Source organism: Elephas maximus, chromosome 1 (assembly GCF_024166365.1).
Source record: "Elephas maximus indicus isolate mEleMax1 chromosome 1, mEleMax1 primary haplotype, whole genome shotgun sequence".
Classification (NCBI taxonomy): Eukaryota; Metazoa; Chordata; class Mammalia; order Proboscidea; family Elephantidae; genus Elephas; species Elephas maximus.
In genome coordinates, this window is record NC_064819.1 from 153446671 (window position 1) to 153464007 (window position 17337).

At 38.0% G+C, this 17337-nt stretch overlaps 1 protein-coding gene across 1 annotated transcript in view; it reads right to left on the bottom strand.

Annotated features, from left to right (window-relative positions):
* The window catches only part of MDN1 (midasin AAA ATPase 1), a 184470-nt gene that overhangs the window by 108447 nt on the left and 58686 nt on the right, over positions 1-17337 (bottom strand). Inside the window, exons 13-20 of the mRNA XM_049897303.1 lie at positions 16972-17084; positions 15308-15456; positions 14575-14635; positions 8807-9018; positions 7729-7832; positions 2635-2779; positions 2016-2112; positions 801-914 (exon numbers count right to left, since the gene is read on the bottom strand). Of these exons, the coding sequence (XP_049753260.1) occupies positions 801-914; positions 2016-2112; positions 2635-2779; positions 7729-7832; positions 8807-9018; positions 14575-14635; positions 15308-15456; positions 16972-17084 (995 nt within the window). The remainder of the gene's footprint in view (positions 1-800; positions 915-2015; positions 2113-2634; positions 2780-7728; positions 7833-8806; positions 9019-14574; positions 14636-15307; positions 15457-16971; positions 17085-17337) is intronic.

A 17337-nucleotide genomic window follows, 5' to 3' on the forward strand; every position in this document is an offset into this window, starting at 1 on the left:
TTAGTTATCTTCACCTCTAGAATTAAAGCTCCATGAAAAGAACCATGATTTTGTCTGTCTTATTAACAGCTATATCCCTAGCTCCTGGGCATTTAAAAAATGAATGAACTAACCACAAAATAAACCTGAAAACACTAATATGATCCTTTTCAACCTTTTTACATATTGTATATTTCTTTCTAGAGGACACAGAGGAAGTTAAGTTAAGTGGCTTCCCCAAGATGGCATGATTTGTTTCTCGCAAAGCTTGTCCGACACAAAAGATTGGACCCTTTCCTTATGGAATACAAAAACCAGGGGAAGACTCAAATTAAAGCACCAAGCCACATGACTACTCTATCTATACACTATTCAGCTAAGTATCTATTAATTCCAAACTTGACTGAATCAACTATATCAACCTTTTTACATCCCACATAGCTAGTATACAAATTACAAATACGAAAATTAAGATTTCATTAATACAGAATAAAATACAAGCCATTTACATCTCCTCTAGAAATTCAAACTCTTAGCTATGAGTACACAAACAACTACGAGAATTTTATCTAATTATTTACATATTCTCAAAGGTAGTAGTAATTCACAGTTCCTATGTATGTTTCCTTAGGAAAATCCAAGGAAGTTCATATAAAGTTCCAACTTTAAAATAGAGATTCAAGTAATACTGCTTTCATCAGTCTTCTCTTGTTAGAAGCAAAAAAATAAATACATAAAAGAAAAACAAACATCTACATGCATGAAATACATTATTTTTTTATGTTTGAGGAAAAGATTATAGACACACAAGGAGAACTTACTTTATGATTCCTTGCACTGTGTTCTTGTTCACACTCAATCCTTTCAGATAATCCACAATAAGAATGTGTAAGTCTTCTTTACTGTCTAATTCTTCTACATAAAGTTCTGTGAACCTATAAGACAATTATTAAATAATAACCATCTTTTAGGAAGTTAATACAGCTATTCCAACAACAGAAAAACAGGAAACAGAAGTTGTTAGGTAAGCTCATTTTAACTGCTTGCAGTATAAAATACAAAAGCCTTTCGACTTGAGATATGGACTGTTCAAAATGAAATAAAAGGCAATATAGATGCTATCAAAAATACCACCTTTACTACTGCTTATCCTTGGAAACCCCATGGGGCAGTTCTATTTTGTCCTACAGGGTTGCTATGAGTCAGAATTGACTCGACAGCACTGGGTTGGGTTTTTGTGTTCTGGTATTACTTCTCACAGGCAACGAAGTCTCGTCCATATATAGTCTTTGTAAGTGAAACAGTTATAAAAATAAGATGTACTTATTCTCATTTTAAGAAGGTGTATGTGTAACAAAATATATGTACAACAAGAAATAAACTCCCTTGCTACCAAAAATAAAATGGCTGGAGCAAGAGAAAATACATACCAATTGGAGCCTCTAAAATTTCCCTCAGTAGCTTTTATTAGTTTTATAATGAAGCAGAATCCAATCAACTTTTAACAGCATTTTAAAGCTCAAAATAAAACAAAAGGCTACCAAAAACAGTAACTTTAGATATTCATGAACTATGGTCATTTATCTGTTCCTAAATATTACACACATAAAACACTGATAACCAAGTACCGTGTTCATGCCTGTGCTTGGTGATGAAAACTGAGAGAAACTTAGAAGGCCTTTTCAGATCATCACCATGCTCCAAAGAGGACTATGTTTCTGAAATGCACTTATACTGTTACATAAAAAATTTCTAATAGCTACAAGGTAGGATCAGGAGGAAGAAGGACTTTCAACAATACCCATGAGCCATTAAGTGTCATACTAACAACCGAAATGAAATTTTCCAGTGTTCTGGAGTTTCTCTTACTAATACCACCTACCAAAAGTAGAGAATTTTGACAAAGGAAAATACAGTCCACTATTGGAGGCCAAAAAATTTCAAACACTCTGTTCAATGTTATGAAGTTTGGTTACATCAATTATTTCCAATCTATCAATAAAAAATGTCTCCGACATCAGGCCACGTCCCCTCACCTGTTTCTAATGCCTGGTGGGAGATTTCTTTTGCCCACATCAGTTGCTGGATTCATGCAGGCAAATAAGCGGAAGTCAGGATGACGAACCAATGGCTCTGTTAGGAGAAAATCATAAATTTTTAACAGCTTATAAAAATCAAGTGATTAGCCACAGGTTCCCAGGGAAATGCTAGCTCGACAGAACCCCAGGTCTAGCAACCCTGCCTCAGGTTGGTGCTGGCTGCTCAATCCCTCCTTATCTTTTCTAAAACCCCACTGAAATCTCTGTACAGACCTATGTATACAATTTAATTAGATGCTGCCATTCTTTCATCTTTTTTTGTGTGGTTATTCAAAGTTACTTATGTCTTTTATCACCTATTCACCTGTGAGTATTCTGTCACTTTATGTGCATGTCTAGTATCCACAACCCACATGCCTTTACAAATTATGTCTTTTTCACCCTTGCATTCACCATATCGCCTAACAACAGTACAATGCACTTTGCAGAAGAAGAGCTAAAAAATGAACAAATCCTGCTGGGAGGCCCATATAATCCACCTAATCAAAAGAATCTCACTCTAAACTGGCCAAAAGGCTTGGCACTAAGTCAAACACCCAAGGGGTCCTAGTGCTACCTGTGTCTCCTCGATCCAGCAACACCAGGGAGCCATAGGAGCCTTCAAGTAAACCACTCAGGCATTCCAATGTTTCTGGAGCAGCCAGATTAATCTCATCCAACAAGATCCACTCTCCTTTCTTTACAGCCTGAGCTAATGTGCCCTAGAAGAAGATAAAGTCACATGTTAAGAATCCATTTCAAATAATGGCACACTCACCAAAAGCAAGGTTAGAAATAGAGGCAAGGGCAAACCTCTCCCACTTTGTGAGCCTAGTCCTAGCTGCCAAACGGTTGCCATCAGGTCTGCAGAGTATGGCCTAGTTAACTTTTCAAATGCCCAAAAAGGCCAAAAGGCCCAAGGGAGTATCTTTGAGCCTAAGATGCAATAAACTAGATCTTCTCATTATATAGGTGGTTAGGTAAATGCTAACCTACAATGTATTCAGGTATGGGCAAAACAGCTTAAATATTAAAGGTACTAAAAATAAATATGAGGTCAGGTTACAAGTACACCAAGATCAGATAAATGTCTAAATCACCAGAGGGTTCAGTGGTTGTATTAACAGCATCTCAGTCTCTGAAGAAGATCGCTATGAGTCAGAATCAACTCAACAGCGATGGGTTTGGATTTTTTTTTTTGAAGATCTAAAATCATATTTCTGCAGGTCTAGCCTGAAAAGAGATTTTAGTTCCTCAAGCTCTATTTCTCAGAGCAATGAAAACTCTTATAATCCACTCAAATGACACATCAAAAATGGAAATTATTTTATTGGTATTAAACTGATCTACACTTTTGTTTTCATACGGATCCTAACAAAGTATCTTCTATAAATTTATTTTAAAAAATAAAACAGAACAAATTTACTTATTCCAGTGTATTAATAGAGCACTTGACATTTTAGTTGCTTCTTTTAGAAACAGTCATATTAAGATTAAACACTGATGACCAAATTTCCCACACCAGTGGACATATAACTGACTGATACTTCTCTCTCTCACCAAACCACCATCTCAAATCAGACACCTACCTCCTTTAGGGACATACAGAGGTGGACTAAAGAGTATCAGAGAAACAATTAAAAAGACAAAAAAAAATAGCCTAAATCACTAATGTTTAATCAAGCTGACCTTTCTTACAGAGTCACAAGATAGCAAACGGAACTGTTCAAACCCAGGAATAAAAAATAGGGTTCCTGTTGTTGTTAGGTGCCATCGAGTCAGTTCCGACTCATAGCGACCCTACGCACAACAGAACGAAACACTGCCCGGTCCTGCGCAATCCTTACAATCATTGTTATGCTTGAGCTCACTGTTGCAGCCACTGTGTCAATCCACCTCATTGAGGGTCTTCCTCTCTTATGCTAACCCTGTACTCTGCCAAGCATGATGTCCTTCTCCAGGGACTCATCCCTTCTGACAACATGTCCAAAGTATGTAAAACGCAGTCTCGCCATCCTTGTCTCTAAGGAGCATTCTGGCTGCACTTCTTCCAAAACAAATCTGTTCGTTCTTTTGCCAGTCCATGGTATATTCAATGTTCTTCGCCAACACCACAATTTAAAGGCATCAACTCTTCTTCAGTCTTCCTTCTTCATTGTTCAGCTTTCACATGCATATGATGAGACTGAAAATACCATGGCTTGGGTTAGGCGCACCTTAGTCTTCAGGGTGACATCTTTGCTCTTCAACACTTTGAAGAAGTCATTTGCAGCAGATTTGCCCAATGCAATGCATCTTTTGATTTCTTGACTGCTGCTTCCATGGCTGTGGATTGGGGATCCAAGTAAAATGAAAGCCTTGACAACTTCAATCTTTTCTCCGTTTATCATGATGTTACTCACTGGTCCAGTTGTGAAGATTTTTGTTTTCTTTATGTTGACGTGTAATCCATACTGAAGGCTGTGGTATTTGATCTTCATTAGTAAGTGCTTCAAGTCCTCTTCACTTTCAGTAAGCAAGATTGTGTCATCTGCATAACGCAGGTTGTTAATGAGTCTTCCTCCAATCCTGATGCCCCATTCTTCTTCATATAGTCCAGCTTCTCAGATTAGTTGTTCAGCATACAGATTAAATAGGTATGGTGAAAGAATACAACCCTCATGCACACCTTTCCTGACTTTAAACCAATCAGTATCCCCTTGTTCTGTCTGAACAACTGCCTCTTGATCCATGTAAAGGTTCCTCATGAGCACAATTAAGTGTTCTGGAATTCCCATTCTTCTCAGTGTTATCCATAATTCGTTATGATCCGCACAGTCGAATGCCTTTGCATAGTCCATAAAACACAGGTAAACATCCTTCTGTTATTCTCTGCTTTCAACCAGGATCCATCTGTCATCAGCAATGATAGCCCTGGTTCCACGTCCTCTTCTGAAACTGGCCTGAATTTCTGGCAGTTCCCTGTCAATATACTGCTGCAGCCGTTTTTGAATGATCTTCGGCAAAATTTTGCTTCCGTGTGATATTAACGATATTGTTCTATAATTTCCACATTCAGTTGGATCACCTTTCTTGGGAATAGGCATAAATATGGATCTCTTCCAGTCAGTTGGCCAGGAAGCTGTCTTCCATATTTCTTGGCATAAATGAGTGAGCACCTCCAGCACTGCATCTGTTTGCTGAAACATCTCAATTGATATTCCATCAATTCCTGGAGCCTTGTTTTTCGCCAACGCCTTCAGAGCAGCTTGGACTTCTTCCTTCAGTACCATCAGGTCCTGATCATATGCCACCTCTTGAAATGGTTGAACACTGACTAATTCTTTTTGGTAAAATGACTCTGTGTATTCCTTCCATCTTCTTTTGATGCTTCCTGCATCTTGTAATATTTTCCCCATGGAATCCTTCACTATTGCAACTCGAGGCTTGAATTTTTTCTTTAGTTCTTTCAGCTTGAGAAACGCCGAGCATGTTCTTCCCTTTTGGTTTTCCATCTCCAGCTCTTTGCACATGTCATTATAATACTTTACTTTGTCTTCTCGAGAGGCCCTTTGAAATCTTCTGTTCAGTCCTTTTACTTCATTGATTCTTCCTTTTGTTTTAGCTGCTTGATGCTCAAGAGCAAGTTTCAGAGTGTCCTCTGACATCCATCTTGGTCTTTTCTTTCTTTTCTGTCTTTTCAGTGACCTCTTGCTTTTTCATGGATGATGTCCTTGATGTCATTCCACAACTTGTCTGGTCTGCGGTCACTAGTGTTCAATGCGTCAAATCTATTCCTGAGATGGTCTCTGAATTCAGGTGGGATATACTCAAGGTCATATTTTGGTTCTTGTGGACTTGCTCTGATTTTCTTCAGTTTCAGCTTGAACTTGCATATGAGCAACTGATGGTCTGTTCCACAGTCGGCCCCTGGCCTGGTTCTAACTGATGAAACTGAGCTTTTCCATCATCTCTTTCCACAAATGTAGTCAATTTGATTTCTGTGTGTTCCATCTGGCGAGGTCCATGTGTATAGTCACCGTTTATGTTGGTGAAAGAAGGTATTTGCAATGAAGAAGTTGTTGGCCTTGCAAAATTCTATCATTCGATCTCCGGCATTGTTTCTATCACCAAGGCCATATTTTCCAACTACTGATCCTTCTTCTTTGTTTCCAACTTTTGCGTTCCAGTCGCCAGTAATTATCAATGCATCTTGACTGCATGTTCCGTCAATTTCAGACTGTAGCAGCTGATAAAAAATCTTCTATTTCTTCATCTTTGGCCCTGGTGGTTGGTGTGTAAATCTGAATAACAGTCATATTAACTGGTCTTCCTTGTAGGCGTATGGATATTATCCTATCACTGACAGCACTGTACTTCAGGATAGATTTTGAAATGTTCTTTTTGACGATGAATGCAACATCATTCCTCTTCGAGTTGTCATTCCCAGCATAGTAGACTATATGATTGTCTGATTCAAAATGGTCAATACCAGTTCATTTCAGCTCACTAATGCCTGGGATATCGATGTTTATGCATTCCATTTCATTTTTGACGATATCCGATTTCCCCAGATTGATACTTCGTACATTCCAGGTTCCGATTATTAATGGACGCTTGCAGCTGTTTCTTCTCATTTTGAGTCACGCCACATCAGCAAATGAAGGTCCCGGAAGCTTTACTCCATCCTCATCATTAAGGTCGACTCTACTTTGAGGAGGCATCTCTTCCCCAGTCATCTTTTGAGTGCCTTCCAACCTGGGGGGCTCATCTTCCAGCACTATATCAGACAATGTTCCACTGCTATTCATAAGGTTTTCACTGGCTAATGCTTTTCAGAAATAGGCTGCCGAGTCCTTCTTCCTAGTCTGTCTTAGTCTGGAAGCTTAGCTGAAACCTGTCCTCCGTGGGTGACCCTGCTGGTATCTGAATACCAGTGGCATAGCTTCCAGCATCACAGCAACACACAAGCCCCCACAGTATAACGAATAGACAGACACGTAAAGAAAAAAAAAAAATAGGGTACTAACCTTAAACCAGTAATATCCCCTGAAGTCTTCTTAAAACCAAACAATAATTTAGCTTAACTAGTAAAAAATGTCTGCCTTGAGCATTATGCTCTTTTAAGAACAATCTGTATGGGATCAAACTGGTAACAGCAACTCGAAAGATGAGACAGGAACCTTAGGGAACAGTGAGTTTATGTTAACACGAGAGGAACAACTCACAAAAGGAAAATGAGAATGGTTGCATAACTCCAAGAATGTAATCAATGTCACTAAATGGTAAATGCAGAAACAACTGAATGTATGTTTGCTGTGTATATTCTCAACAACCACAAGATAAAATTTAAACTAAAAAATGGAGCATTAAAGAGAATGGTTCTTTCTCTGACTGACACACACACACACAGAGAAGAGGCTATAAAAGAATACAGGGTTCACTATTTATCCTCAACTACATCTTTTAAAAAAATAAGAATGGCACCCATGAAGATTTTATAACTCACATAAAGGGTATTTTTCAAAATCTTCCCCCCTCCCAAAGTATTATTTCATTAAGTGTTTATTAAATTCTAAACAGAAAGTACTAAAATATCAACCTGAAGAGAACACAAAATAGCAGCCTGCCTAAAACTTGGATTTTGCATTATATCAACATTCCCTTAACCTAAGTAACTAAAACAAAATACCTCCACAAAGGCAAACAATAAGGCATTTTCAGTCATTTTCATCTGTTGTTGGGCATGGCTGAGTCTAAGGCCAAATGCTTCCCACTTCTCTTTTAGAAGTAATCCTAGAAAAGAATGAAGACAAGAATTTAATAAACAGTTTGAGTAATACATACAACTTTTCAACAAAACCAGTTGTTGTAGAATCAACTTGGACTCACGGAGACCCCGTGTGTACTGGAGAACTGTGCTCCATAGGGCTTTTCAGTGGCTGATTTTTCGCAGGTAGACCACCAGGCCTTTCTTTTGAGGTGTCTCTGGGTGGCTAGAACCTCCAACCTTTCGGTTGAGCAGCTGAGTGCATTTACCATTTGCACCACCCAGGGACTCATTACAAATTTTAAACACACGTGAAACATACAGCTAGAGAAACTCACACAAAAGTTAAGCATCTTAGAAGTGTAAAAAGAATAAGTCTAAGCATTTATATAATGCTAACTATGTGCAGCATAGCGGTTAAACGCTCCTTGGAAACCGTATGGGGCAGTTCTACTCTGTCCTACAGGATTGCTATATGTCGGAATCAACTCGACGGCAATGGGTTTGGTTTATTTTTCGGTTTTTTTAACTATGAGCCAGCACTATACTAACTAACTCATTTGTGTGTTTATTAACTCATTTATCCCACTGACCCTTCAAAGCAGGTACTCTTATTCCCATTTTATAGACAAAGAAGCACAGAAATTTTAAGCAAGCTGCCAAAAGCCCTTGGCTATGGAATACAGCTCAGTTCTCTGGAAATTAGCTCTTTTGCTGAGAAAAGGTGACCTACCGATCACTACATGTTACTTGTACATCAATATTACCACTGACTGACCACCACCAGTACTTATTCATCAGCATTACCAGATACGTTTCTGTGAGAATCATGCCTAGACTCCTGAGAGTAGCTACACTTCATCACAAGTCACCTTTGCCCCAAGTCCTATGAGGCTTTGATTTGTAGTGCTTTATTCTTCCCCCCAAACTCCTCCCCTAATTCTGCTAACTGAACCCCAGCATCATACCCTCCTACCAGCAGGCTGGGTCACATCCTTACCAGTTTCACTCTCTTTTCCATCCTTGTTGACAGCTGACTTGTGAACATGCTGCATTAGTCTCAGGAGATCGTGCCAGCGTTTCTGCCTGTAACAGGTCTGAATATGCCCCAAGAATGTAAAGTTCTGCTTCTTGGAAAATGTCTGCGCAAAGAGTTCCTCAAATCCCTCCCGTAAAGGCAGCCAAATAAGCTTATGATCCACTGGCTTATAACTGAAATAAAAGGTAAATGTGACTCACAAAGAGCTGGAGCTAGCAGAAATGAGAGAACACAGCTCAAAAAACAGCATTAGGCTTAGAATTTCATTTAATCAAAATCAGAAATACTACCCCCCGAAATTTTTAATCTCTTAGAAGTTTTAAACTAAAATGCATTTCTCCCATCCAAGTGTTTGAAGGGCCTATAATAAAGGTAAAGACTATTATTAGATAAGAGTTATAAAAAAAAAAAAAAAATTCCTAGTTGGCCAGTAAAAGGCATGTCATTTATTAACATGTTTAAATAAACATTATGTATAACACTTAATGATAAACCATACTTTATTAAATTGGCCAAAAAGATTTCAGGACATGTTAGAAGAAAAATACACTTGAAACTGATTTACTTAAGTAATATGAACTCAGTCTACGCATTCTCGCGGGGGGTGATATCACTTCCAAGGGGACAAAATTAGTTTCGGGGTGGGGCAGAAGGACAAAAAAAAAAATCCTGGACATTGCAATGGTTTGTGGCTCCCCAAATCCACTCTTTATGTTTTAGTATTTAATTTCTCCCAATATAGAGTTAGGAAATTAGTAATTTAAATTTAATTTTCCTGGGAAAGTTGAATGGGGTTGGGATAATTTTTTTTAAATGGCTGGGAAACACTGCTCTAGCTAAAAGATAAGTTGCTCAACCAGCATTAATCGTTCCTTACTTCTTTTACCATCATTTAAAATGTATCACTTGGACACTGGAAAATGTTAAGTATATAACTTTCTGTGGCCTGCGATGTCAAATCTACAATCCAAGAAGATAATGATGTAAATTTTCTTTCCAAGAAAAATAATTTTAGTTGGGACCTGAAATGATACCAAAATATGCTTCAGAAAAGTCAAGAACAATTCCAAAACTAATGGATTACTATTTACTTACTGGTCTGTGTGGGAGGGACAATGCAAGGGATAAAAAGCCAATGCCCTAATACTGAGCACTTTTTTGGAAGAGTCTGGTTTCAGAAAGAAAATGGCAAGCATTGAAACTTCAAACTCATTTTCACTTACCCATAAAGGCACTAATGACATTAATGGAGACAGTTCTTTATTCCACTTATTCAACAAATATTTATTGAGAACTTACTATGTGTTAGGCATTGAGTAAAAAAGACCTACAAGATTCTGCCACCATGTAGCTTACAATCTTAAGAGAAAGATAATAAAGAAATCTACTATCAAATATCAGGTAAATGGAGGCTATGTGATGGGGTGCTGGTCATTTGGCTATAGTCAAGAAGGTTTTGTTGAAGAGGGGACATTTGAAGGAGACCTAAATGAAGCAAGGGAGTAAGCTAAGTAGACATCTGTGGGTGGGAAGGGGCACCACATGGAGGAAACAGAACCATCAAGGTGCAACATGGAACAGGGTGTAGCTGAAGCTCAGTAGCACAGGTGAGGGAAGGTGATTATGTCAGAGAAGCACCAGTGGCCAGATTAAGAAGGGTCTTAGAGGTTAATATAAAGCCTTTGAATTTTATTCTACATGGACTGAGAAGTCAATGGAGGGTTCTGAGGAAGAGAATGATGTGATTTGACTATACTTTTAAAAGATCATTCCAACTATTAGGTGGAAAAGAGACTGCAGGGAGGTCAGCGGTAGAATTAAAGTGATAAGAGGCCAAAGCACTGATCCAGGTAAGAGATGATGAATTAGAATGACAACAGTAGAAGTGGTAAGAAATTAAACATACATGTTACTTTAAATAAAAGTGCTGGTCTTAAAAATAATGGCAAAAATGGGATCCAAGGCGCAGAATAATGGTCAAGAACACGGATGCTCAAGCCAGACTGCCTGGGTTCAAATCACAGATGTGCCATTACCTCGAACAAACTACTTAATCCCTCTGATCCTCAGATCACTCTTATATAAAATGGGGATAAGTGTGGTATATACCTCATGGTTGTTAAAGCCAAATGAGTTAACATATATAAAGCAGTCAAAATAGTGCCTGGCACATAATGAGTACCATATAAGAGTTAGCTGTTACAATTATTACTACTATTAATTGACTCAGTCTACTGAATTTGAGAAAGCAGCTTAATATTCCAAATTAGACTGAGTTCCTCAAAGGAAAACTTCACTCAAAGTTGAGCATTATGGCTGAAATACAGTTAAATCAACACATATTTGAATTACTGAAAAAATAACCATGTATACATTTCAGAAAAACCAAAAAATCAACTACAACACAAACACTCAATGGGAACCAACTTGACACCCAAAATAGAGAAATGGCTAGACAAACTATGAACCATTTAAGAGCAGGGTTTTCAAAGTATCTCCTACAGAAAAGATGCCTCAGGAGTTACCTAAAGGCCAAGAAGGTGGTCTAGAAAATCTGGCTCTACAAGCTAGTAACTTAGCTGGGACTGTATATAAAATTTCATTTGAAAATGGCCAAAACAAAGCAATTCTCCAAAATTGTAATGTAATAAACATGTTTTGTTTATGTATTGTGTTATAGAGCAAAGTATAAAAGAGACATAAAACAGTATATGCTAAGTAATTAAAACTACTGAAAAAAAAAAAAAAAAAAAACTATTCATTTCATGGTCAGGGTTCCTGGTTCCGAGCGTGTGCTCATCTTCTGCCCGCCTTCTGTGGATGGTCCTATGGGTGGTGATGAGGACGAGGCAGGTCGGCTGTTTTTTGTTGGCTTGTTTCTTTTGTTTTGTTCTATTTCTAAGAGATCTTCTATTTCCCTCTCTTACTTTTTTTCTTTCTCTTCATCGCCAACTTCTCCAAGGGTTACAGCCCCTTCTCCGTATTTGTTTCTCCCCCAGATGCTGCCTCTTCCCAGTAGTCAGTGATGTGAACCTATGCTCTCTATTTACTACTGAGTGCTGCGCTTTCTCTTTCTATGATTTTATCTGCTTCATCCAAGTCCTCTGTGCCCTCTACTGTTTTTCATGGAGTCTCTTAAGTCTCCCCCATCCCTAACTCTCTGTTGGAATTTGGTTTAGTTCTCTACTCACAGGTAATATGAAGGCCTATATGCTGCCTACAAAAAACCTACTTTAAATATAACAATAAAAATAGGTTAAAAATTAAGTGAAGAAAAATATATACCATGATACTAATAAAAAACAAGGGGGTATATACACTAACAAAAAATTATAAGGTAATCTGCAATAATGTAAATAGTTTGAGTCTAACAACCTTTAAGGCCTTACTTTTAGGAAGTTTCTTTATCCTTAATAACAATTTTTAAAAAAATCAATCTAAAGGATCCAGACTTGCAAACCAGACTAAATCTATACATCTCTTTTATAACATAGTATTTAATATATGCAAAATATACTTGGAGCCCTAGTGGCCCAGCGTTTAAGCATTTGCCTGCCAACCAAAAGGTTGGCAGTTCAAAATCCACTAGCTACTCCTTGGAAACCCTACAGGACAGTTCTACTCTGTCCTAAAGGGTCGCTATTTGTCGGGGTCAACTTGATGGCAACTTATATTAAAATATACTTAATAGAAGTTATACAACGTGATAATAAAATTATGGAACTATAACTAAGATGGAAGTAACCACCCCTCCCCAGAATGGGAATATCGCTCCTTCTCTATTCTATATCCTCACCTATTCCTAAATTTTGTTTTCCATTCCCTTGCCTTCTTTTGTCTTTTAACTATTTTTGGTCTTCCGATCTTATATATAAGGATTCTTAAGCAAGGGAGTCACCCAAATATCTAAAATGTAATATACATTAAAAGATCTAATTTACACCACTTTCTAGTAATACCAGAGTGTAGAAAAAAGGCATACTTCCAACTGTACATAATTTGAAGAGTAGAAAAGTTTCCTTTTGATAGTTGATATTAACCTATTAACAAGGAAAAATTGATATATTCTTTTCACCAAGCTGATGCCAAAACAAAATTTCAGTCATTGGATAATCTGATTCCAACCTTTTTGTAATATCAATTGCATTAGGACACAGGTGGGCTCCTGTGTACTCGCTACATTTAAAACTACTTGCAATGGATGATGTTATAATACTACAAATTATTAGAAGAGAGAGACCTTGTTCATGTTCAATTAGGCAAGATTAATGCCATTTGTGTTTTGAATACTAAATAGTAGAACATTACTGAAGACACATATAGGTACAAAACAGAAAAATACACAGTAGTATAGACATGCCTGATTAAAACTGCATGCCCCCCTGATAGGGACTGCACTGGACTATAAGACAGAAAATGATATTGGTGAGGAATGAGCTTCTTGGCTCAACTAGACACATGAAACTACGTGGGTAGCTCCTGTCTGGTGGCAAGACGAGAAGGAAGAGGGGGACAGGAGCTGGCTGAATGGATACGGGGAATACAGGGTGGAGAGGAGGAGTGTGCTATCTCAGGAGGAGAGCAGCTGGGAGTGCACAGCGGGGTGGGTATGGCTTTTTGTATGAGAGACTGACTTGATTTGTAAACTTTCACCTAAAGCACAATAAATAAATAAAAAATAAAAACTACATGCCTCATATATTAATAAGAACACATTGCCAAGTATCTCAATCAGGGAATAAGGAAATTGAGGGGCAATTACCTAAACAAAAGTAAAATTAAAGCAAGGTGGAAAGACCACTCGGGAAAAATAAAGTAAAAGTAGAATCAGAGTAAGAAAGATAAGCCCCAGCTAATAGATTATAAGGCAGAAGATAAATTTAAAAGCTTTAATTAGAACCTTAAAGACATGTGTGAGCAGAATAGAAGTAATGTGTTAGGAGGGCAAAAAGTAGAAAGGCACCAAAAAGAACCAGGATTCCATGTAATACTCTAGCCAGAGCAGGTAGGAGTGTGCCATACGGAAGGAGTGGCAATGAAATACTGCTACAGCATACCATGCCCTTAGATAAATGAAGAGCTTTCTGGCAGATTCCATAAAGAGCAAAAGGGACAGTAAATTCTATTATTTTATGCCTTTAAAGGATTTTTTTTTAAGCAATAATGAGTTAATGGGACAGATTCCAATATGGCTCAGTATAAGATATGCCTATAGCATCCATCAGTTCTATAGCCTTCAACACAAGCTAAAATTGTTCACGAAACTAGTATTATCAAAAACACCAACAGGGAAGTAGGGCATTTTAATGACCACAGTAGAGTCCCATGAGCACCATTTTACCAAGAAGAGAACTGACACTCTACTTAATGCTTCAAAGATTACTGAACTACAGAAGAGTCTAGACTGAAGGCAGTGTGACTCTGGAACTTAGATCAACTGTACTGAATTCACAAATACAAGCTGATTACATACTTATCTGATTTTGTTCTCCCCATCCCAGAGTATGCTCTTTGAGAGCAAGGACCTCAAGTGTTTTTTAAAATGAAGAGAAACATATATATGTCCAGGATCAGTTCAAAAAATTCCAATACTCTTGCCGGGCTGGGGGAATTGGTGCAAGGCTATGAACGTTTCTTCCAAGGCATGTTTTGAGCTTTATGGGAAAATGTTTCTTACATCAAGCAAAAAACAGAGTAAAAAACAAGAAAAAATATTACACATCACTTACCCTCCAAGCAAGTCTGCAGTGTCACTTTGTTGATTCATATTGACAACCCTCAAACGGTGGCCTTTAAAAAAGAAAGGGGCAAAAAGTAACTCCAAAAATTTAAAGACTGGTAATGTCCTGTGTGGTAAGGATGTGGAAACATGGGTACATGGTAAATTTTAACAAACTTAAAAGTGTGTATTTCCTTTGATCCTCCCATTTTACTTACAGGAGTATTAACCATTCAAAGTTTTCACATAAGAAGATTCACTGTGGAATTATTATGCTAGCTCAGGTAACTGAAAACAACAAAAAATGTCCTTCAATAAGTCAATGCCTATAAATTAGGACTAAATAAATTTAATACATATAAATTATATTTATAATTTATTATAATAATATTATTTGGTCGTTAAATATGTGTAATATCAGTCATTAAAAACAATGAGGCAGTTGTTTTAAAAGTTGCTTAATTTGCTTAACTCAGTGCAATACATAGAGTATAATACTAATTTGGTTTCAAAACAAAATTTATATAGTATATGTATTTGTGGTACATAGATTAGAACTGAAAAAAATAATACCAATCTGTTCAGAGAGGTTTATTTCTAGAGAAAAAGATTATTTGTAGAGTGGTGGCACTTTTTAAACACCAGTGTTCTTTGACTTTATTAAAAAAAAAAAAAAAAAAAAAAGGCAACCAGTATAAAAAGTTCATTTTCTAGAGGCAGAGGTGTTCCTCTCTATGACTCACCTGTAACGTGAGCCAAGTACTGCACAGTAGAGGTTTTGCCGGTTCCGGTCTCTCCCACTAGCAACACAGGCTCCCCTTTACTGACACACACAGCGAGCTGTTCAATAAGAACAGAGGACGGCCGCGTGGCTGCAAAAGTGAGCTTCTTCCTGGGAACGGGAAAAAGCAATCAGAAGCCAGCCTCCAGGCTTCTGCTGTGAGGAACCAGATTTTCCAGATTCAACAAACAGGAATGCGAAGACACCTCACAGTGATGTCCTCTTGCCCTAAAGATATTCTTACATCATATGAATTACACAATTCATTCATCCTGTAAACACCGAGTATTTATGCACCCGGTACTTTACTAGGCTCTAGAGATTTTAAAACATCAACAACATATTGTCTGTACTAGCTAGGCCATCTTGGGAAAATTTCTTAACCTCTCTAAGCTTAAGCTTCCTCACCTATGAAATGTCGATAATAATAGTACCTAGTTCATATGATTACTATAATCACTACATGAAAAAAACATGCAAAGTACTTAGTATAATATCTAGCCATATAAACCCACTGCTGTTGAGTCAATTCCAACTCATAGTGACCCTACAGGACAGAGTAGAACTGCCCCATAGGGATTCCAAGGAGCAGCTAGTGGATTCGAACTGCCAACCTTTTTTGGTTAGCAGCCAAGCTCTGAACCACTGTGCCACCGGGGCTCCATCAAGCCATTTAGTAAGTATTTAATAAATGTTACCTAGATCTCAACCCTGGTGGCATAGTGGTTACGAGCTACGGCTGCTAACCAAAAGGTCTGCAGTTTGAATCCACCAGGCGCTCCTTGGAAACCCTACAGAGCAGTTCTACTCTGTCCTATAGGGTCGCCATGAGTCAGAATCAACTCAACGGCAATGGGTTTTTAAATTTCAGAATCTCATATAACCCCTGCCTTCAAGGAATTTACAGACTAATGTTAGGCCAGAGCCTGACTTCCAAAAGAGACTTACTTAACTAAATACACCAGAGGGAATAAAATCAAGGATTCATCTTTGCTAGTCCCAAGTCACAAATGACCATCACATCTGTCACAGCACACAGAGTCGCCCTCGGTGTCTGACGGGAACTGGTTCTAGGGCCCCTGTGGATACCAAAATCCATAGATGCTCAAGCCCCATGTATAAAATGATGTAGTATTTGCATATAACTCACATACATCCTCCTATATACTTTAAATCATCTCCAGATTACTTATAATACCTAATACAACGTAAGTGGTATAGTTGTTACACTGCAGGGTTTAGGGAATAATGATAAGAAGTGAGGCAAACAATACTCAAACGAGTGCTGGAGGGAGACTGAGGATCTGTGAAATAATGGGATGCTGCAGCAGGGTATGCCCACATTATCACTTCATTTGTGTGGATTCTGCACAGTGCTCATGTGTGACAAACTCAAGTTTTGCTTTTTGGAACTTTCTTTTTTCGAATACTTTCAGTTCACAATTGGTTGAACCTGCAGATACAGAAAACACTACTTTGTTTTTGTACTTTGGAAAACACTACTCATTACCACACAGCACGGTGGGGAGATCACAGTTCAGACATAAATTCTGCTCAAAGGTAAGGGGCTGGACTAGACGTCCCGACAACTTCATAGTTCTCAGATTGGTTTAAAACCCTGTTTACCTCTGAACATGGACAGCCTCACTTTGTTTCCGTAGAAGCCGCACTCGCCCCACTTGCACATCTAGCTCATTGATAACAATTTCTGGTTTATAAAGTTGACAGAAGTATTCAGCCTGTGGGAGAGGAGATTTCACCTGAAAAAAACTCTGCATACACTTCAGACACTTCCTCATTCATGGAGCCTTACTGTGTTCCTCTACTTCTCCCTATACAAAGAAGCACTCTTTACTTCCAAGGTCGGCGAGTTAGTTTTTAGTTAAGTTCTTTTATCCTTTTCTAAATCTCTCCTATTTCTTTAAAAACATGGAAATGGTACTTTTTCCTCTCTGCCTATATCTAAAGTGAAGACTTTGGTGTATCCCCAAA